General features: G+C 34.3%; 2 protein-coding genes across 2 annotated transcripts in view; one reads left to right on the forward strand and one right to left on the reverse strand.

The window, feature by feature from the left end:
- LOC149793782 (corticotropin-releasing hormone-binding protein-like) overlaps positions 1-11604 on the reverse strand; it is a 36764-nt gene extending 25160 nt beyond the window's left edge. Inside the window, exon 1 of the mRNA XM_089966459.1 lies at positions 11370-11604. Within this exon, the coding sequence (XP_089822585.1) occupies positions 11370-11435 (66 nt within the window). The 5' untranslated portion in view covers positions 11436-11604. The remainder of the gene's footprint in view (positions 1-11369) is intronic.
- Positions 11605-21038: 9434 nt separating this feature from the next.
- LOC149793783 (neuronal acetylcholine receptor subunit alpha-10-like) overlaps positions 21039-23285 on the forward strand; it is a 147157-nt gene continuing 144910 nt past the window's right edge. The window contains exon 1 of the mRNA XM_089969050.1: positions 21039-21175. Within this exon, the coding sequence (XP_089825176.1) occupies positions 21039-21175 (137 nt within the window). The remainder of the gene's footprint in view (positions 21176-23285) is intronic.

Genomic DNA, 23285 nt, shown 5'->3' on the forward strand with positions numbered 1-23285 from the left:
TAGGTTTTCGTTACTATTCCCAAACTATATTTGAACCAAGCAGCGTTATCTTAAAATGATTGGTTGTTGAAACTTAAAAAGGCAACATGAATCACAGTAAAGGTAATCTCGCATATTTTTTGTTCCAAGTACCATTAGACGTGATTCTGTGAGACATTTTAAGTACGTCGTTTGGCCATGATGTCCTCTGTCCTCTTTTAACTCTCATTAGCCACTATCGAATGACATGGTCACGCCCGGTCATTAAATTAGCACTTGGACAAATTTGTGGAGACATTTCCTATGCGGCTCACGACAGATGTGGAGAAAATGACATTTGTGTCGATAATAGCATTTATGGAACAGTCACGTACATATACAATTGCTCTGACAAGGGATATCGTATTTAATTGTTGTTTTGTTCCTGAACAATTGAAAGGGTTCAATCACACACACACACACACACAAATATATATATATATATATATATATATATATATATATATATATATATATATATATATATATATATATATATATATATATAATCTGTGTGTGTGTGTCTGTTAAGCATTTAGGGGCCCCGGGTTCTTCCTTCGCCATTAATACTGGCCGCCATGTATAGCTATCGTGTGCTGCAAAATGGCGTTAACCACCACCACAACAACAACTGTAAAGCATTGCATTTTGACTTGTTTTTTTTTTTAAATCCTGAACAATCGAAAGGGTTGGTTTCAATCGTAGAGCTTGAATTTAAACGAGTTTGAAAAACGGAATATATAAAATCAATATATTTAGGAATATGGGCATGGGAAAGGTTTAAACAACTGTCTAGACACTTCTTCCAAAAATCCAATTTTGAAACACAAAATGGGAATAGACATGTAACCGTATTTTTAGCATCGATAGAACACGCGTAACGTACATTCTTCCTTTGTAACTATGTTCCAGTTGACTCCATGGTTAGTATGTGTCCATTCGTTGTCAAGGACTTTTACTGCAGCAGGGGTCGGCAACCCACGGTACGCGTTCCCACGTCAAGAGGTTTATCGTGGCAAGTGAAGGTCTGCCAGTAATCTCGATTTAAACAGTGTTACTCTCTTACTAGTGACACACGCTGGTTCATTTTGGAATTAATCCGGGGGAAAAAGTGTCACGCTACGTAAAATAGGTTGTCGACCCTTAAACTACGGTATTCTGAAGCCTTGCTTCCATAAACACTGGAATTAATGCCTTTGTAAATGTTAAGTGGACCGTGACTTGTACATGCTTGATAGTGACTTGAAGATAATCATGGTTCAATCAATTTCTTTGACAGAGCAAAATGCTGATTTTTAATTCTAGAGACAATGCATTTTGTTTTTGCTGCAAGCGAGTGTCTTCCGCTGAGTGGTAGGACGTGCTGCCTTTTGTATCGTGTTTTATTTTCGTTTCTTTTTCATTCTCTCTCTCTCTCTCTCTCTCTTCATTTTTATGTGTGATACACAAATCATCAGTCATTAGCGCACAACAGTTAAAATAAGGTGTACGTAAAAACATTTACCCTCAACAAGTTTAAGAATGTTTCATAACTCGTGTTAAATTAGGAGGCTGAAAACAGTATAATAAACTGTACATAGCGTAGAATTTGTGTACCTTCATAAAGCTCAAATACAAACACACAAACACATACGTACACACACACCCATAAAGGACTGTATATACTCAAGACATGGTGATCTAACAGAAGTAGTATCTGACGTTGCCAAGTCAGTCATACACGCAACAAATATTGTTTCTACACTACAGACTCTAAGGGCATGAAGACTCTTTATATTTCATAACTTTTGGCAGCAGTGAGATATTTGTCCCCGTTTCACAGAAAATTTTAAAATGTATTTATCAGGCAGTATGCTTTTGGTATAAGGCACCGATGTAAATTCACGTCGAGGACCGTCGATTACTGTATCTTTGTATTATTGCACTGGTAATTGCATTAATTGTCTGACTATCCAGCTTTAACTTGAAATCTGATTAATGAGTCAATCAATCAGTGGATATGTCTATTAATATGTCAATTAACAAATCAATTAATCATTTTCAGACCTATACCGCACTTTTATATCTGGTATATATATATATATATATATATATATATATATATATATATATATATATATATATATATATGCGTGTGTGTGTGTGTGTATGTATGTATGTATGTATGTATGTATGTATGTATGTACATTTACAGAGAGAGAGAGAGATGTGTGTTTATGACAAAAAGGAAACAAACAAAAAAATCAAAACAATAAAAACAAATATCATCTTCCCGTGTATAGAAAATGAACCCTTAGACTGGTTCAATGCGTTATAGGATGGGCCGCAGTCTTTATTTCAGCAATGAAAGTGATATTCCTACATGATATACGTATCCCTGAATGGTTCAATTATGTTTGTCTGGAAAATGTTACTTTCTTTATACGCAGAGATAGCGTCATACAATATATAACTCACGTTGAAGTTAGTGATTCGCTTAATGAATTGAAGCCCTATATAAGGTTAAAGAAAATTAACATGTTTATTGCTATTTGTCGTCATTATGTTTAGATATTAAAAGGATGAGATTGGAAGAACAAAGAGGCACGGGATCAAACGTGTTATCTGTTATTTAAGTCAGTTGCTTAATTCTGTATTATTTTATTTCACTTGGGGCGCATCCTTTCCTCGTGTGTATGCGTTGTCTACTATAGGCTGCATCTGAAAATAATATTTCGAATGGAATGGTCTCTTAATAATTTTAGGAAATATATTTGTTTAAATATTTAATCATATTATTGGTTTTCCTTAAGATTTTTAACGAAATATATATTATACCGTCAAGAAGGCATGTTACATGTAATTAAGTCGTATTCCCTAATGTCTTGCGTTTTTCACGTCTTCTTAGTCCTTTCAGTTTCTCAGCTTCTGTCCATTTCTATTCACCTAATTTCTGACTTATAAGAAGAACAAATCGGAGAGGTTTAGCCCGTTTGTTCTTCTTTGCAAGCTACGTGTTATCTCTGTTTCCCCAAGTTTCTTGCGTTAAGATCCGATTTTTACAGAATATAAATGCAGAGAGTTTTTCTTATATGCATCAATTACCACGTGTGATTTTTTGCCACGTTTGGAAAATTATTGACATATTAATTAACTAGGGTATATCTAATCTATAATTACATAAGTTTCTAATCCGTTGGATACAACTTTACTTGCTGATCTCGCGCATTAAATTGCAGCATTTTATTATCTGCCATTATTAAAGCAAAAGCTTCATTTGAAGACTGAAGATTGAAAACAATGAGCGATTTTGATCGAATGTCAGATTGTATGTCAGACAAGCGAATGTCATTGTTTCCATGTCACTTGTGATTTAGGTCTAATAGACTTCCGAAAGTATAGCATTCTTTCAAACAGTTTTGATACGGAGAAAATATTTAGGGCAAATTTCGTCAATATTGTATTTCAAAGCTTCTGCGCGTACTTTCAGTCGCTGTCGGGTGTGATGGCAGTTTATAGTGATATGTATGTCTAGGGCATCATGCAGCATCGTGCCCCACCCAGTCACATTATCCTGACACCAGGTCGACCAGTCTCAACACTAACCTCCTAATGCTGGGCGCCCAACGATGTTACTGCTACGACTATTTTTATAAGTATGAGTACATGTATGTATGTATGTATGTATGTATGTATGTATGTATGTATGTATGTATTATGTCTGTCTGTGTGTGCGTGCGTGCGTGTGTGCGTGCATGTGCGCACGCGCACGTGTGTGTGTGCATTGAATAATGAAATTAAAACGGCATAAACGGTAAAAATATTGTACTATTGGAAATTCTTTAAGAATTTAGAAAAAAGAAAACAATATCATTGGTTTTCTTCTTAATAGTTTACTTGGCCTTTTAGTTGGGGAGGATCGGTGGGGGTGATAGTGGGCGATATTTCAAGAAAGAGATTGTATGCATTAAACAGTGTATTGATATGGTACATAAGCATGACTATTGCATACAGGAAGATACGATCAGAAGGAGGTAGAAGAGGTTTAGGATTATTTCAAGTTGTGCATGGGATAAAATACAAAAAGTTGTCATTTTAGATGGATGATGGACAGAAGGAGGTATAATTGGTTTAGGAGTACTTCATGTTGTAATACAACAATATTTGTAGTTAAAGGTAGAATAGGTTCAGGAGGATTATGACAGAAGAAATCAGCAGGAGTGCAATCGGCAGGTAAGTTGTATATACAGTTGAACATTGGTAAGTCAGAAATATCATCAAAACACACATGCACATGTGCAAGCAATCGTGATGATTGTAATGGATTTGTTTCATAGAAAAACAAATAAAAATCAACAAACTCATTTGTTCGTAACTGTAATCGAGATTGTCAAGTTATGTTTAGGTCGAGCAACGTACGACTTGTCAGTCAGAGAAATCACACGAAATGCTCGAAATCCCTGTGTAAAAGTGAAATAAATTAACTTAGCAGCAACTCTTATTAAATCAACGTTACTTGAGACAGATGTTAATTTTGCCTGCAACAATCATCAATGGGTTTTAGACCTGCTTTGCTCTGTAAAATTGGCATTTAGGCTGAAACTGTAAGCCTGCGAGTCTATTAAAAAGAAAAAAATAGATCATATTTAATTTGATTGCAGAATTTCAATTAACATTAAATATATCTTGTACCAAATCAATTAGGGATGTGTCTGGTTGTTTTATGTTCCATCAGAGCAACTGAGAAAAAAAATCTATAAAAAAATTGTAATGGAATTTTGAATAGGTTTAGAAATGTACGGATGCAATATATATTTATTCAAATGTTTTATTTTGAGTTGGAATGACTGCTGTAAATTAATATATGCTACAACAAACCTCAGTGCTTTCTGGATTTACGTTTTCGTAAAAAGATTTGATATTTTAATGATAATTTGTTTGATTATGTGGAATCTGAGCTGGGAAAATAGTTTCAGAAACTGAGCAATTATCTAGTTATTAGTTACTTAACCATATACACGGGACGATTCTGGTAATACAGATTAGTATAGAAATTTCTCCACATAAGAAGCCCTTGAAATATACCTTTCAACGCTTTCTGTCAATGTAATAAGTCTGCGTTCTAGACTCTGATTTTATTTTGTCGTACGTGGCGCTAAATAATGACCTATATCTTAGAAATGAGTTCTGATTAATCATATCAATGTGAAATAATAAACACAATTCGCAGTTGGATTAAAGCTAAACTATTTGTGGTCCTAGGACCAATTTTTTTTATGAAATCCCCTGGAGGTATAGGGTAAACTACAACTTGAAGCCAACCTCAGTTTGTTCGGCATCTCTTTCGCTTTGTCATGATTTGCCGTCTAAACTATTTGTTTTTAGATAGCGATCTTTTATAATTAAATATTTGGCATTCTGGGTAAGAGTTAATATATATGTTGTCCTTTAGTTTGTTTATTTTGAAAGCCTTACCTAAGTACAATAGTGCGTTTCATTGGTTTTATTCCAGAGTTTTCAAACATCTTAAATCTTTTGGGGACCTGAGGGTATTTGATGATCGATTTTGATACCAGAGGACGGCTAAAAGAGATAAGTTTATATTGTGATTACATTTACACGAAGCTGTGGACTATTTTTCGCTGCCATTGAATTGCGTGTATAACCTATTGTTGATGCTGGAATAATTATGGCCTCAAGTAACTGAGAAATCGAACTTGTTTAGATTGTTATGCCGTACTTAAGTTGTATGAGTGATGCATGACCATCAATGTACGTCATCAGCAGATATTCCGCTGTATTGCACTGGGTGTATATACCCTGTCATATGGCGTTCTTGCGGCCTGATTATCCAATAAATATTACTTTGTCGATGAAAACGATTGAAGTTGTACTATTGAAACAAGAATGTCCTCAAAGGAAATCATGGTTTATCCATACACGTACAATGAAACGGGTGATAATTATTTACCATCTTCGCAGAAGTAGTTGAATCGTTTTTCTCCTTCTCTTCACATTCATGCCATGCATTCACATGACAATTTTCTTAAACTTTCATTCCCCTTTCGTATGCACAGAGGACAACACCTCCTATTCATGTTTTGTAAAATTGTGTTCATTGGTTTATAAAACTGCCCCAAACATTGACAATAGTTTTGGACTATTATTTTACGCGCAAAAAATGAAAGGTAAAACGTCTGGATCAGAATGAAGGAAATTATTTCTTCTTCATTTCCAATTCAATTGGAAAAAAATAATATGTGATAAACATAATCACAAATGGGTAGTGATTTAATATTAAAGTAATGAAACTCGTTGGATAATGTACAGCTTTTGATCGCAAAGGCTCGCAATAGCTGGAACTCATTCAACTCTTGTCATACATTCAAATATAATACTTGAGGTAATAGTGACACCCATTTGTATTCACTCAAATACACCTTGAGGACACTCACTTTTAGTGTTTCTGTATCAAATGTTATATCATTTGTAAAGATGTTATGTAAGAAATTTAGATGAAAAGCAAATTTCATTTTTTTACAAATGTTTCAGTAAAGTTTTCTTCCTGTACATTGAAAATTGACTTAGGATTTAAATGTGTTGGGAGGGACCGCAGCTTTACATTTGTCCTTACTAGTCTCTGTGAACAGTGCGATCGATTCTAAGGGAAGAATCGATATTTAATTCCTCATATTAAATAAAATCTGTGTTTGTTTGTAATGTTTCTGTTGCTTTTGTTTTATTTGCTTGTTCAGTATTATAAAGTGAAAAATCCAAATGCACCACAAGATGGTTTAAATATTTTATTTCAGTGTAAGTGATTGTCGGAACGTGTAAATTCGGACAGCTTCTGCCTGCGTCATTACCATCAGAATAACCTCAAAATGGTTAATTGTTCGCAGATATCAATTAAGAAGACCGCTCCGGTGGCGTAGAGGTTAGAGCGTCCGCCTTCAATACGTTAGGTCGCGGGTTCACACTCCAGCCGAGTCATACTAAAAACTTATCAAATGGCACTAACAGATGCTTCGCTTGGCGCTATGCATTAAATGGTTATTGTTAGGACTTGTCAGTCCGGTGTCAGGATAATGCTGTATGTCTGCAGTATGATGCCCCAGTGCTAGACATCACTATAAACTTTCACACTGCAGACATCGTAGCGGTGTGACTGAAAAATTCTTGAAACTACGTTAAAAATATAAATTACACACACTCAATTCAGAAGTTTCCTTTGATAGGAAAGAATCAGCCAGTCAGAGACATGTAGACACAGTTTTAATTCCTTTGTGAAAAGTAGAGGTCGAGATAAATAATTCCATTATAACATTGATTCATGCTGACCGTCCTTGGATCTGTCTTTGTACAAAGTTTGGTATTTACATACCAACGGTTTCACGAAGTCCAGCACAGTTGACATGAAATATAATGAAAATTATTCAATTTCGTCCATTTCACGGACCCGCTTTAGGACTCAGATGGTAGAGATCGGACTTTTAATCACTATGGCCATCTTTTGTATGGTGCATCGGCGTGTGTTTGGCAAAAGCACTAGACACCCATTTTCTCGTCATGATATTTAGTCGATGTCAAGATGTGTGTTAAAAGTGTCATTAAAACAACACACAAAAAGCACCTTCTGATTTTATCAGGACTGTCGAAATGAAATGTTGGAACCTGTTAATTGGAGAATTAAACGTACAGGATTCCCAACAAGACTGAATTTCTTGGAAATATTAACAGTCTCAATGATACTGACGCTATTTAGCTCTTTGTTGTTTGCCCGGCTGGAGTGACCTTATTACAATTTGTAGGTTTTTCTCTTAGATAATTCTTTAAACCTTGTAACTTAAGGCCATGGATTCAATGTAATTCACCGGCAGTTATCACTCCGTTTGAATCAAATATGGTTACAAATTAATTTTCTCCAGGTATCGCGTAATGTCTTATGTCGCGTAAATTCAAAACATCTTGGACCGATCTTTAAAATGCAAAGTTGCCCATTCAAGCTTAACATTGAATTGTCGAAAGAATGAGTTCAGTTACATTTTTTCAGCGTACGCTTTGACTGGCATTTTAGCCAGTATAGTTCTGACGTGCCATAACACACACACACACACACACACACACACACACACACACACAAATATAAAGAGAGAGAGAGAGAGAGAGCGAGAGAGAGAGAGAGAATTTTTAATATACACCAGACAGAACGGAAAGTGCTCTCCCTGGATTCTAGAGGAAAATGTTTGATAATAGTAGGAGCAGTCATATTGAATCCAAATAATATCATGCAGGTTAGATAATTTTAATTAGCACTCTACGGAGATTCAAACCCCGGTCTGCGGGTAAAGGACGCCCATTGCCTTCCCTACACACACCAGCCCATACTCCATCACGACCAGGCACACATCACCAAAAATGATGCCACTTAATCAGTGTTATATGCGAATTAATTACTAGGTCATTATGCTAGTATATATGTTACTCACGAGTGCATATAACACATATAAGTGACAGAGACCATGAGTTCATACGTTATCGACATAATACATATCACTAACATAACACATTGTGACTGGTTCTTGCCGTAACTACTCTAAACATTGCCTTCCATTTCACAATAACGATTTAAAACAACAAACACGGCCTGCCTGTGTAATAAATGTTATGATAATGAATACTGATATAAGAGCTCTAATGATTCAACCAGTGTAATAAATGTTATGATAATGAATACTGATATAAGAGCTCTAATACTTCAACCAGTGTAATAAATGTTATGATAATGAATACTGATATAAGAGCTCTAATGATTCAACCAGTGTAATAAATGTTATGATAATGAATACTGATATAAGAGCTCTAATACTTCAACCAGTGTAATAAATGTTATGATAATGAGTACTGATATAAGAGCTCTAATACTTCAACCAGTGTAATAAATTGTATGCGAATGAGTACTGATGCAAAAGCTCTAATAATTCAACCAGTGTAATAAATTTATGAGAAATAAGTACTGATGTATGACCTCAAATAAGTCAACGAGTTTAATTAGTTTCATTTGAAATGAGTACTGATGTAAGAGCTCAAATAATTCTACCACAAAAATAACTTTAATGAGAAACGATATATTTCATGAGAAATGAGTAATGATGTAAGAGTTCAAATAATTCAATCAGTGTAATAAATTTCACATTAAATGAGTTCTAAAGTAACATCTCTTTCATCAGTTCCCGACAACACTGATGCTATTCAATAAAGCCCTGAGATGTGAAAAATGATGTTATTTATGATTTCTTGCAGTGGTATTTAACGTGCGTAATATGCATTACATTACACAATTCATGGGATTGGTGATGTTGTATTGGCTGATAAAACGACAAATGATATGTATAGTTTTCATTTCGTATGATCCTGATATCACCGACTTTTAAGACACGTCATAACTTTTTTTTAAAGAGTCATGCTGCTGAAATGGCACTTTCTTCTGTGTTTACTGGTTGTTTTAGGTCTACGGGTTCATTAAACTTAATATACACCTCATTGTCTGTCTATATTTATATAATGTGACAGAGGTCGATGAAACGCCACATTAACATAATAACGAACTATAATGCAATTGTAAAGTGACCTTAATAAGACATCACCAAAAAGATTAAAATATCTTGTTGCAAGCAAGGAAACAATAGCAGACGAATATTTGCTGTGATCAAGAAGCATTAATAATTATTATAAAGCAAATAATAATGTGTGAGAACCCAGCACGTTATTTTTGGTCACAAATGTGTTATTTTACCGAATGTCCAATTTCCAGGTCTACATGTGTTTTCCTCCTGAGTCCTGGCCAGGGGGTTTCATCCCACAGACCCAATGGCTATTTGTTTATGCCGTCATCCCCAAACAATATTCTTGCATCCGCCCCTGATTTGCGAGCTTTTTTTCAGGGCTTATATTAAATAATTAGGCTTTCATTCATTCCACTTATTGTACGTCAAATATTATGAGGAAACTTTTCATCATAAAAACATGTTACGATTAATCATACAAAGAGTTTTCTGACTCATCGGGGTTTCTGTGTTTACTATCTTACATTTATCTTATGTTCTGCAGAACGTTTCCTTTCGTGATAATTTGACGGTCCTTAGTCTCCACCGCCATAGCTCTGTTCTGAGAAAGTCTCAGATGATTTTAAATAAACCGTTCCAAGCATATATATTTTACCAGATGTGATTATGTAGGACACGGTAAAACGGTAACGACATATTTAAACACACATAATTGTTAAAAAGACTGACAAAAATAACAAAAGTAACAAAGAAGTGTATAAAATAGAGAAAACCCCGTTGTTTGGCAACCATTGCCATTGGTCTGTAATTTAAAAAAGAAATGAGTATAGGGCTTTGATACTTTTATCATTTTGCAAAGTGTGGCCCAAATTTTTTTTGATTGAAATCCTTTGGTAAATACGAATTTCATTTACACAAGAGTATCTTATTTTGCTTCAGCTTTATATATAGATCGGACAGGTATCAAAGTGAGAAAATATACAATAATATCCAGATAAAGACAAACTTTATTTCCTTTTAAAGTTTCAATTTCGAAAATTCGCCGATACAAATAGCAAATAGTACAGTCACTTGCTATATTTGTCTCAATGCGTCCATTTATTAAAAGAAAATAAGTGTAACGTAATTTGTACTATTATGTTTTTGGACGACTTGAACTTAATAAACACAAAATAAAACAAAGTAAATATATATTTTTGAAATCCCCTGAAATCATTACCGATTTTTCATTTACGAAATTGTCACTCAGTACTTATTTGTCTCCTTTTTGAAAATAATCTTTATAACCATATTACTAACATCACTTGTAAAATTATTATCAAAGAAATGTTGTTCTTTGTCTGATATATTGTACGATTATTGCATTAAAAAAAAACTTTAAAAATCTCACTGAGCGGAACATGGTGCTTGGTATCCGGTCTTTGATTATTGCTGACAAGTAGCAAAATTGTATATTCCATCCGAAATAAAAGGTTAACAACATTCTCGATCTAAACATACATTTTGTTTCTGTTGTCTCTGTTCTCAACATTGAATGTGATATTGACAAAAAGGAAATAAAAATGCGATTTCGTCAGATTTTGTTTAGAATCACGCTTTCTCTGTAAAATAATGTGGCGAAAAAACATTATTCGCATGTATCTAAAAGCAAATGGCTTGATACTGTTTAAATAAAATTACATAGAACTTATCTCATTGTCAACCATTATGACTAATTTGTATTATCTATTCGTATATACTGACAAGGAGATATATTTAGCTGTTTTAACTATTAAATAAGGAAGAGAGAAATAACTTATATCTTACCTTGTAAGGAAGAGCTACGAGAAGACCGATCTCTAGAAGACAGGTGACTGCTACAAGAATCTTCATTGTTTTGTAGGTGTATTTAGTTTTTTCTCTCGAAATTACAGTTACGGCTTCGTTTCCTTTTTCACCTGTCAAAGTTTTTGAGTTAATTTAGAAAGAACGAATGTAAGAGTGTTGTCTTCTCGCCACTATTTTGAACTATGTTAGTTCTTCCTCTAGGCAGTGATCTTGCACTTATATATATTTCTAGCTCACGGAAAAGACTTGTTCTCGATTGGCTGTTGCTACTGACGCTGGATTCAAATTATGCAATGAAAGAGAGGCAGACAGTGATGAGACACCCACTCGATGTTATACGGTGTCTGCGCAGCAACAGAAATATCGATGCTTAGAAGGAGACAGTATTGTTCAGGCAAACGACAGACAGGACGAGGAATGTGCTCCTGTTTTGTACGGAAATCGATGGCAATACATTCAAAAAGAGGAAACGATTTGTTGGGAGTATTTGACGTTAGTTAATTCCATTAAGTCAGCGCATATGGCAATTATCTCCGAAACACCTGCTGTTGTAGGAAGTTAATACAAGACACGCATTTCGATTTAATAATGCTTGTGATCTATCGGAACCTAGATTTCCACTTCGAGTTTTTTTTTTTTTTTAGAGGGACCATATAATGCATTTAAAATGTATTAAGCAATGGGCTTTAAGATTTTTATTTTAGAAACCTCATTGGTCATATTTACAAATAAGGATTCAATACTATTTATTATTTTTGTGCATATTCATCGCCATGGGTAATTGACGGGATGGGAATAGAATGAAATGCATTTCAATTTTTTAGCTTGAACTTATTCTTGCAAAGCAGGTCTCCACTAGTTCAATGAACATTCTGTTGTTTAAATTTCATGTATGAATAAAAAATACGAACCGATATTTTTTTTAAATTTGAAAGAAAAGAAAAAGATAGATTTTGAATCTGCATGGTCATTGAAATTGATTTTATTTATTGTTTTATTGTTCTACATAAAAAGTATTGCTATGTTGATGAAATATATTCACTTTCAGAACCTTATTGTATATATATAGATATATATATATAATGTGTGTGTATCGAGTTATTATTGGACAGAGTTTTCTGCAATCTGTTTGGAGATAAACGATCATCTATAATGTTTATACCTCGATAAAGCCTGCCGACTACTTTTGAATCAACGTTATCATGTCATTTTATGTGAAGATTGATCTATAACAATGCGTTACACCGTAATAATAACAAACTAAGCCAACATCCACCCACTCCTGATATCCAATAAAAATTTGCAACCCAATATTAAAATCGGGCAATAGAAGTTAAAACAATGTAATCGAATAGTTCTTGCACACACACGTTTTACAAAGAACGCATGCGGCAGGTTTTACAAGACAATCTTCAGACATGATTGCATTTTGTATGGACAATATGCTCTAGAAGCTGTCATTAAATGTCATGGTCATACGACGAGCAGGAATGTCACTAAAAATGGACATGATTTGCTTTTGAAACATCGGAATGCCAACAACGAAAGTTTAAACAACATATGTCACAGGCAAGTGTAATGTTGGGAAAAAAAAACGGAATAGCCTGGTTTATTCCTGTACAACCCCATTATTTTTTTTTTTTTTTAGATCTACCAAGTTCTTTACTTCACCGTCATAACCCGCTCTAAAACTTTACGTTATATTACTATGTGAGAGTCGACGACTCCATTGTAGTGTGATATATATCCTGGCGAGGACAATTAAAGAAAACTACGAACTACCTAAAAATGAGCGCTTTCTTGAAGTCTAATTATATGATTTGAGAAACGAGGAAAATTGGAATTATAAGGGTTACATGATCATGGTAGGGTAGTTATCGAAGTTTAAAGTTTTACATAAACACTCACATAGTTAACATAAAGTCCATGGGTTTTTATTTACTTTGTTGGTCATTAGGTAGCATTAACACATCGATACTCAGCCACGATAATTTAAGCATTCACACACACACACACACACACACACACATATATATTTATATGGTCGTAACCATTATCTAGGTCACATTAAGGGGATTTCTATAATATGCTTTATTCATCATCTGCTAGAAACACCAATATAAGATATTGTATTTTCTCAATGGTAGAGGGCGAACTATTTTTATTTTGTGTATTATATATATACTTTTTAAAACTAGCTGATTGCAAAAACTGAGGACCACATGGCAGATGTGTTAGCCATGACCTAATGTTAAAGATAGTTTATTATTATTATTATTATTATTATTATTCGTCTTCTTCTTCTTATTATTATTATTACTATTATTATTATTATTATTATTATTATTATTATTATTATTATTATTATTATTATTTTAGGATGAGAGTCCAATGATCTTTTCCTCGCTTTTGTCAAATATTTTAACGGTAATAATATAAGTGTTCAGAATTTACATTTTGAAAAGAACAAGTACATATCACACCGTATATATATATATATATATATATATATATATATATATATATATATATATATGTAGGCCCACTTTGAATAAATATTCACACTTCACATAAAACAAAAATGTATAAAAGCAAAAATATATGACTCGAAGAAAGCTTACATGAAATCAAATTTGCAAACACGTTCGACGACTCAAAATTATGAGTCATTCGCTATATATATATAGACATAACTAAATTATTAGGATCTATATATAGCAGAGGTCCGATTATATCCGATTTACGAAAAATATGTCCTTTGAGATTAAAATATAAACCCCCCGGCTTGTACATTTACAAAATATGTTTATGTATAAAGGGTTTTTGATCAGATCTAAGCACGGTTCTTTGCCACAGTCACGCCTTATGACTTTCTTATTCTATATTTGTTTATTTAATTTAGTTATGTCTAATTAATTTATTTTGCTGACCCAGGTTTTTATGTCGATATCACTACATCTCTCCTTGAGTTAATTAATGAAAACTAATTTCCCGGCTGCACCTTGATTAGAATAGGCTTTTCTCAAAATTCGTAAGATTAAAGAACGTTTAAAACGTTTTCCTTTCTGTTCCAATGATTTATGGCATTATATCCGTTGAACGCATATTTTAAATAAAGTCTACTATTAGGCATTTTCTGAAATTCCAAACAGCATTAAATCGGTTTAATAATATTCTCTCACTGCAGCCTTTACGTCCCATACACACCTGTAACGAAGCAGCGAAGATTAGATCATGAAGTTTTAGTTTTTACGTAACAACGTTGTTAATACACCTTTTCAATAGGTGGCTCAGTGGTTAGCTTTCCTGACTGACTACCAAAATGATGCGGGTTCGAATCTTACCACTGGACTAGCCTGGGTCAGATAACGTGGTCTGTCATTGGACATGGCACTTTACTCGGAACTAAATCACCTACTTAAGCTGCTGTGCCGTAAAGCACCAACAAACCCAACCCAAGCTTTCGATGTCAGTTTTCAGAATAAACCCCAAACTAAGCTCCAGTTTAAAATAGCCAGTATCCTGGTATCACAGAGGTTTCCAAACCTTAAACAGTTTGATCTTTTCTGAGAATATTTCGTTTGAGGCTTTTTCAAATACTTTTATATCAAACACCACGTGACCTGCAACAAATTAATTGTTTTAAGAAGCACGTATCATTTAGTGATTTCCAAAGAACATTTTTTTCCGACTGCCTTAGATAAATTCTTCTTCGAAAAACTGCAATGTGCCCTTTATTCAGATTACCTTCAAAACTGCATTCATGATAAAATATTTTAGGTTTCTTCAACAAATGCTGTCAAACAGGATTTCAAAATGAAATAAAAGAAAACAAATAATAATACTAACATTCAGTAAGCAATGGGGTAAAACCTTTGCATATGTTATCATAAATTTCAGACTTGTGTACAGCGGACACCCTTGGGATTGCCCAGAGTAGGCCTTTATATGCATAGCCTTTATACGTAGCTCGCCCACCATGGCGCCAAGAGAAACGAATAGTTATGCAAAGAAAGTTGATTGTGAAGTTGTATTAGAACTATGAATGGATATAAAATTGAACTTTTTTAAGTTAGTGTTTTGTGTGCAAAATGTTCTTGATCAAAGGAAATATATTTTTTAAACGGATCAACCCAACGTCATACATATTCGTCCGACTATAACTGAAAGCATCTCAGTTTAACACGGGATGTCATCTTTAAGTTGTTGGTTTTTCAAGAATCATCTGGCAATAATGTCACAAATTATTTTGACATATAAAATTGCCGTTTCACGCAGGGTAAACTGTGTAAATCTTTGTCTAAGGCATTAGGAACGAATTCAGCTTCAAGATTGGTCAATATTGTGTCGTTAAAGCTTCATAGATTAATGCAGCCCATCTATGTTTTGACAGTCACTGTGTGCATCTCATTCATTGATTTAGTTTGTACGGATGCAAAAAAATGCTGCTTTTTGTGTTTTCAGGAAGCATTTTATGAACCTTGTCGGAGGCATATGGTTAATGACATGGTCTCTTCTCCAGATGAATACATTCGTTTCTATTTTACTTATTTTCTTCATACCATGCGTGTATGATAGGATGGGCATTTACATTTTGCCTGCTGATTCGTGATTGTCTCTGAGATTCGTCTTTTAAGTAAAAATTAATATTGTCTCACGCTGTTTGTTTTATTAGCGCTTTCTGTTAGTGCGATAATGTTATTCATTAATTGTCACGCTAATATAATAATAATAATAATAATAATAATAATAATAATAATAATAATAATAATGATGATGATGATGATGATGATGATGATGATGATAATAATAATAATAATGAGGACTTTGTATAGCGCCTAACCTTTAGAAGCTCTAAGCGCTTTACAACATTAGACAACACCTATAACATAAAAAACATATAATGATATGATTACAAAAACAAACATCATGAAATTAGAAAACATTAAAAAACATGCTGAGAATATTTAAGGTAGGAAACATTATTAGGTCTTTAAGTTTGTTCTTGCAGTCGAAATAAGTGAGGTTTGAGAGCCCGCTTGAATGTGATCACTGTGTCTTTCTAAGTTCAGTGGGCAATTCATTCCACGTTGCTGGGCCCTGGTATGCAAAAGAACGCTGTCCATATGACTTTGTTTTCATAGTGGGAATAATGAGTATAGGATTGTCACATTTTACCATATTCTAAATTATAATAATTGTTTCACTTTCCTCTAACTCTATATATTTGTTAAGACACTATGATCTTTAACCATGTAACAGAAAAGAGAAAATGGTGAAACTAACAATTTAAGTAATATTCAATATATAATTTATTTGCCTATAATACAAAGTGAAAACTTCAATGACGCTTACAGACTTGTGAGTTAAATAGCAAATAATTCTAAATGTCATGTCACATGTCCCAAAGTATAGAATGTTCCGAATGAATTCCAACAGTATATATCTGTCTGTAATGTCTGTCTGTCTGTCTGTCTGTCTGTCTGTCTCTCTCTCTCTCTCTCTCTCTCTCTCTCTCTCTCTCTCTCTCTATATATATATATATATATATATATATATATATATATATATATATATATATATATATATATATATATATATATACGCGTGTGTGTGCGTGTGATAAACAGGGGCATTGTCTACAACTTAAATTTTAATGATGACGTTTTCTGCAATATATCATTTGAATAGGATATTTTATACAAGCATTTATTTGCAAAGCAAACTTCTTACCATGGGAATCCGCAGGGGTTGAGGAGTCCCCCGCCCTCCGCCCCCTTTAGCCCAGTTTAAATAAATTCTTTGCGTGGTATAAAAATTTCTACCTATGTTTTTTCCATTTTTTATCCTCCCTCCCAAATTAAAACATCACGTTTCCTACAACGTATTATTTGAGTAGGACAATTTCCGTAGCTTATTATTCGATTTTAAAATTTTGGACACGAATATTGACGAAAAGAGATAATTTGGAGTTTAGAACGAATGCGAAGATAAATAGCGACGCAGTAAGGAGTAACTTGTATAATGGGAATACAAATTGGGTCATTTTAAGTAAAATGTATTAGATGATCTATGATTTACTAATCAACTGAGACTTATAATTCCTCATAGAGAAATAAGAGATTGAGTGTTAGATTAGTATAAAGAATATCGGATATCCCCTGTGACGTAATCAATTAAGCTAGAGTAGTATTCCTTGTAACAAGGACTATTTAGCATTGGAAGAGTAATTGGACGTGATACATGTAGTGCCTCCTAAATTTGGACTAAGTTGAGTTAGGTCAGTTGTGCACTGAAAAGCATGACTGCGGCTTTTAGATCTACAAATGAGCACTAAAAGCAATCCATAAAGTGTCCTTGATATGTTTATAATTATAATGGCCATATTAGGCTCCGTATTATACTGATTAGACATACATATGGTCTGTTTAAAGGCATGTAATTTAATCCATGGCACCCAGCACGGTCTTCATGACTTACGTAGGGGGAGGGCCGTGGCACGTGTAACCCTCTACCGCATCCCCCTCTTAATTCGTATATGCCGTAATACATAACTTTAATATATAAATTGGTTATTATGGTCCTCAATGAACCAGGTGAAAATAAGAGTTGTCGAGAAAGGATATACATTTTGCTTGTACGTTAATAAGCTTTGCTTGTTTGTTAATGTTATAAGAAAATTGAGAAGAAAATATTTCCTACGATATTATTGTTTATTGCCGAATAACGAACAATTTCAAACCATTAGGTCTACAAATTCCAGAAGAATCCTAAATGCGTTGTCTACATTTCTGTACTTTGAGCACATACACACACATGCGTATCAATCTTTCCTTTCTGCGTGGTGGCGTCTCTTTGAAGAGCAATGTCTTTCCTACTCCTTTATGCAGCATTTACGTAACCTTACAGACGTGTAGGTCAGAAACATATAATAGACTGCAACGAATTGATTCATACGTCTCCTTTCAAAGTGTACTTTTGGTGACAAACAAGTCATTAGAAATGCTTTTAAAACATATCAGGAAATAACTGAGATGTGTCAAGTAATTTTGTGCCGCTGCACAATTTCAGTTTATCTAAATTCAATTAATTTTGTGCAATTTAGTAGGAGTGTCCATCCCATGAAGTGTCTTGATAAAAAGCTGACAACCTCGTTGAGAGCGCTTTGATTGTCATACAAACACATGCTGGTTTCTATTTGCAACACATCCTATCGAAAGACTTCCCGAACGAGTATTTGAGAGGCCGTATAGCCATCTGCGAACTTCGGACTGAACGACAATTTAGTTCTTAACAAGAATTTGAGGATTCTTGAAGAATTTGTTGATCTCACCACATATAGTTAAAGCTTTTCGTCGTAATACCCGTAAAGACTGTTGTTCTAATGTTACTTTTATTGAACGCAAAGATTCAAAAGTGTTTCCGATTCTTGCAGTAAGGAAAGAAATGCTTCTCGCAAGTGACATCATTAAAACCAGTGTTTAGTTACACCACCTGGCAAGCCTATTTCAACAAATGTTATATTAGAATGTGCTCAAAAATATACCAAACCTCAACAGGTTTCAAAATATGCACACTTTTAGTGCCATTGAATTCTGTGACAAATATCGATAAGACACTGTTAAATTAGTGCGAGAGAATAGACTAATTTTACAATCAGAATTTGTTTCTATTTCAAATTCTTGATACATATACTCATTAATTTATCCATTTACGTACCTATTTTGCACTGACTTTTGGCATCTACGCATGTCAAAATGCGTTAAGAGTAATCTAAATAAAGTAAATGAACGGCACTGACCGTTAACAAAAAAAAAGATGGTGTAATAGCACACTATACATCCGGGCAGTGCTCAGTTTAAAAATAAATGGTGACCCGTATGGGAAAAAATAAAGTCAACCATCTACCGCTAATTTGTAAAAAGGTGGTGAGGCAAATGATTCCAGTTAACAAATAGTGACTGAAATAAAAAGCATTCATTTTCAACATTTCTACAATAATGCAAATAATACAAACAAACAAACAAACAGACAAACAAGCAAACAAATAAACATACAATCAATCAAGCAAGCAAGTAACAAACACAGAAACAATAAAACCAGGATCTGTTTACCTCTTTAATTGTTTATCCTACATATACTCACTTACCACCATCAACGCCTGATTGATATTTCGTACCTTTGGGCTATGCCTGTATGTGAAACGCAACGTCATTTCCATATTTTCAGATAAAGGCCATTGGAACGGAACATGGGTAACAAAGTGGTTTGTAGTTGCGGGATGGGCAGATATGACTTGCCAGTGCAAATACGTCGATACAAAGGCAAACACATTGTTAAGTCTATTAGAAATTGGAGACGTTCTGTAAAAGATTATTTGTTGCAATTTGTCGAAGCAATTAGCAAGGCGGTAATTCCAATAATTCCCTTGAACTTAACTAGTCATGAATCCACTTTGTGGACTATTAGGCACAAATATTCCACCCACATATAGGCAGGAGAATTTGCATCGAAATTTTTATACGTCATCAGCAATGAATGGTCGATGATCTGGGAGTTCATTAGGGTGAGTGTCTCACAACATTTAACCAGGACAATGTCAGTGTCATTTTCTTATAGCACATATCGTCCTTTATATCAGTAACACCCGAATCGCCTCCAAAAAAGAAAAACAAGAATCACCTGATAAGAAATGTGGTAGGTAAAATCAACATCAAAGAAGTGTGTCAATAAGAATAGGGATAACAACTTATGTTAGTTATCATTAAATCCGTTTTGTTCTTTTTTTGTTACGTTTCTAGTTTTTTGGATGCGTGAACGTTTTTCATGCTTGCATTCAACGTGTTCATAGGACGTATACTCTAGTCAAATTTCTCAAATGTGCAGTAAATGGTATATTGGTACACCACTAATAAAAATGTTTTTTAATTTAATTTTTATTATAAAAGAATGTAAAATTGTATGCTTCCTGAACATTCCTAAAATAAGGTTTTACTTTTATCACCTACAACACTTTTGTGTTTTTTAATTGAAGCATTTTTAAATAAGGGGTGTTTTAGGAAGAACAGTTTTAAGGAAAATCTTGCGTCGCTTGATCTCCATTGGTGCTAAAACGATTTTATAGAATAGCCTGCTTGTTTTGATGTTTTCTTAATTCATTGTTGAAGAGGAGCTATTTGTTTAAAGACTTATTTTCACAAATTTTTGTTAGAATATTTTCTCATAACTTGTTTGATAAATTGTCTTGAGACATTGTGGGTTAAATAACTCATTCATGTACATGTGCAACAAAGTTTGACCTTTCAATGTAACTAACGTTTAGTTAAATTTGTTAGAAACTGCACAAAGTATTATGAGAAGTCATTTGATTGTCATCACTTCTTTCCTAAATACAGGGAAAGGCTGCAATGCATTTTAACTAATCTAGGCATCTGGTGAGTTGAGCTGTACAATGCAATATTGCGTTTTCCTGTGACCTTTTGTATGGGAAATGTTTGACCAAATGTATAAAAGTGCCTTGTTTAGAATTCAGCTCTACGTGGCTTGTACTTTGGATTAAATTCGCGTGCACCATTTTGTATGTACGACTGGTAAATTTGTACACGCTTGTGTACTATTTGATTTTTGCGATTCACCGCTATTATTACCATGCCTGCCAAGCAAGCAACCGGAAGCAGAGGAGCCCCAAAGGCCACGCTAAGGACACCGTCACAGCGACCTCCTCCATCGTTGTTTCCCGAAGGTGGACTGCATCCCCGTCCTCTCCCATTCCAGGCTGTCACCATGTACACTAGTAGCAGTGGTTTTAAAATTCGTGTTTCAAATGAATGCCCAGTTTGCTATTTGTATTGGACTGTTCCTATATTATTTTGCCAAACATGTAATTGTCACATTCGATTCAGATATTTCTGAGTTGTGAATTTTCCTATCTTACGTTAGTTCTTTTAATTTCGCGTAGTGTGCGTACATGAAGTTTTCGAAATGTTGGTCACATCGTGTAGGCTTAAGTAGCCCTTTTTTTTTCTTCTGAGATCTCAATCTGGGTAGATATTTCTCAAGTGGGAATTGAGACCATTTTCAGGGCCAGCAGGTTTTTGGTCTAAAGAGGGCTTTCGTGGGTCGGAGTGAAAGCCATGTGTGGTAAACTTGTGTGTGTGCTATCTGTTTTTTTCAAGGGGGGGGGGGGAGGGAGTGAATGGGTAGGTGTGTGTGCTATATTTGTGTGGAAGCTGTATATATATATATATATATATATATATATATATATATATATATATATATATATATATATATATATATATATATTCGTGTTTCTGTTAGTTTTTACATATATTCCGACAACACACATTCACGCACACTTTCTCGCATAGATGTGTGGGTTGGGTTGAGGGAGGATTGTTGGTATTAACCTTGTTTTTGTTTCGGGATGGCAATTCTTTTCAGACATGGGGTGGGGTGGGTTTTTAAAAAAAATATTTGTGGCAAGAAACCGTTTCGATTATTTTCTTTTCCCCAAGTCTTCAGGAGGTTTCTGTCAGGTGGTCTGTTCTTTCTTCTCTTCATTTAGGCCTCCTTTACTTCTTGCTGTATATTTTCCTGCTCTTCTTTATTTCAGTTCTTTTCTTCTTTTCCCGTGCCCGTTGATGTGTTTGGTCGTCTTCTTGTCTCCTGATGTTCTTTAATATTGCCACGCTTTCTATGAGATGTCTGCTTCTAGAACGGGGTTGTTTGTTTTCTCCCGTTATCATTTGGCTAGTTAACTGTTCATTTGTTTAATTTAGCTTTCATTGTTTTTTGTTTGCTATTTTATTTACAGGCTAAGACCAATTTGTTAAGACAAATATCTTTGCCGATTGCTCGGGCCGCTAAGACGAGTCAAAGACATCTGATCTTATTTATATCCTAATTTGTGAATATAGTTACGTTTGTGATGTTATTTTCAGGCTAAATCTATTTTGATAAGACATATATCTTTGCTGAACACGCGAGTCGCTATGACCTGTCAACGAATCTGATGTTATTGTTGCTTGCATTTAGTTTGTTAGCCTGTCTCCTAGGTGTAAATGATTGTACGGTATTTATTTAGTGGGTCAGATTCATGTATGAAGTTAATTATATTTTTTTTTAATTCAGTTTTTAGATGTACTTGTTTACAAGACACATCTTTATTTCTAACACTACATTAAGCTATATTTGTCCCCTTTTGCCTATTTTGTTAATGAATGCCAGAATGTTGTTATAGGTCTTTCCTATGTTATTGCTTTTTGCCACTAGTAACTCCGGGTACGTGGACCGTTCTCCTATTAGTTCCTGTTGGATGTTTAGTTCGGCTCTTTCCTGGTTCTAGTTGGGGCATATATTTAGCACATGCTATATTGTTTCTGGAGTTGGGCAGTAAGGGCAGTTTGTAGGTGATCTACAATTTATGTGTTTCCCTGGGCATCCTGCCAATAGGGTTTTACCTGCTCTTATTCGATTTATTATTGTTATGTCGTATGGGCTTTTGAATGTCAGATATTTGACTTTTCTACTTACTTTATTCTCTGTATGTGTGTATTTCGCTATTAGCGTCTGATTTGTCCCATTGTTCTTGCCACATGGCATTGTTCTTTTTTAGGATAATACTATTGATTTCAGTGAAGCTGTAGGCTATGTTTTTGGCCGTGGGTTCATTTGTGGAGTTTTTTGCTTCTGCGTCTGCTTTGTCGTTGCCCGGATTTGGATGTGTGAGGGCATCCATACGAATTTGCGTAGAGATCTTGCATGGTTAACCATATTAGGTCTTCTCTTGGATTGGTCCGTTGCCAAAGATTACAGTACACTGTACGAGTCGCTTAGAATGACCGTGCTAGTTGTTGGATATGTTTTTACGTAGGTTAATGCCATTAGTATTGC

The sequence above is a fragment of the Sinohyriopsis cumingii genome, chromosome 8 (genome assembly GCF_028554795.1).
Source record: "Sinohyriopsis cumingii isolate HCF-2022 chromosome 8, ASM2855479v2, whole genome shotgun sequence".
NCBI lineage: Eukaryota > Metazoa > Mollusca > Bivalvia > Unionida > Unionidae > Sinohyriopsis > Sinohyriopsis cumingii.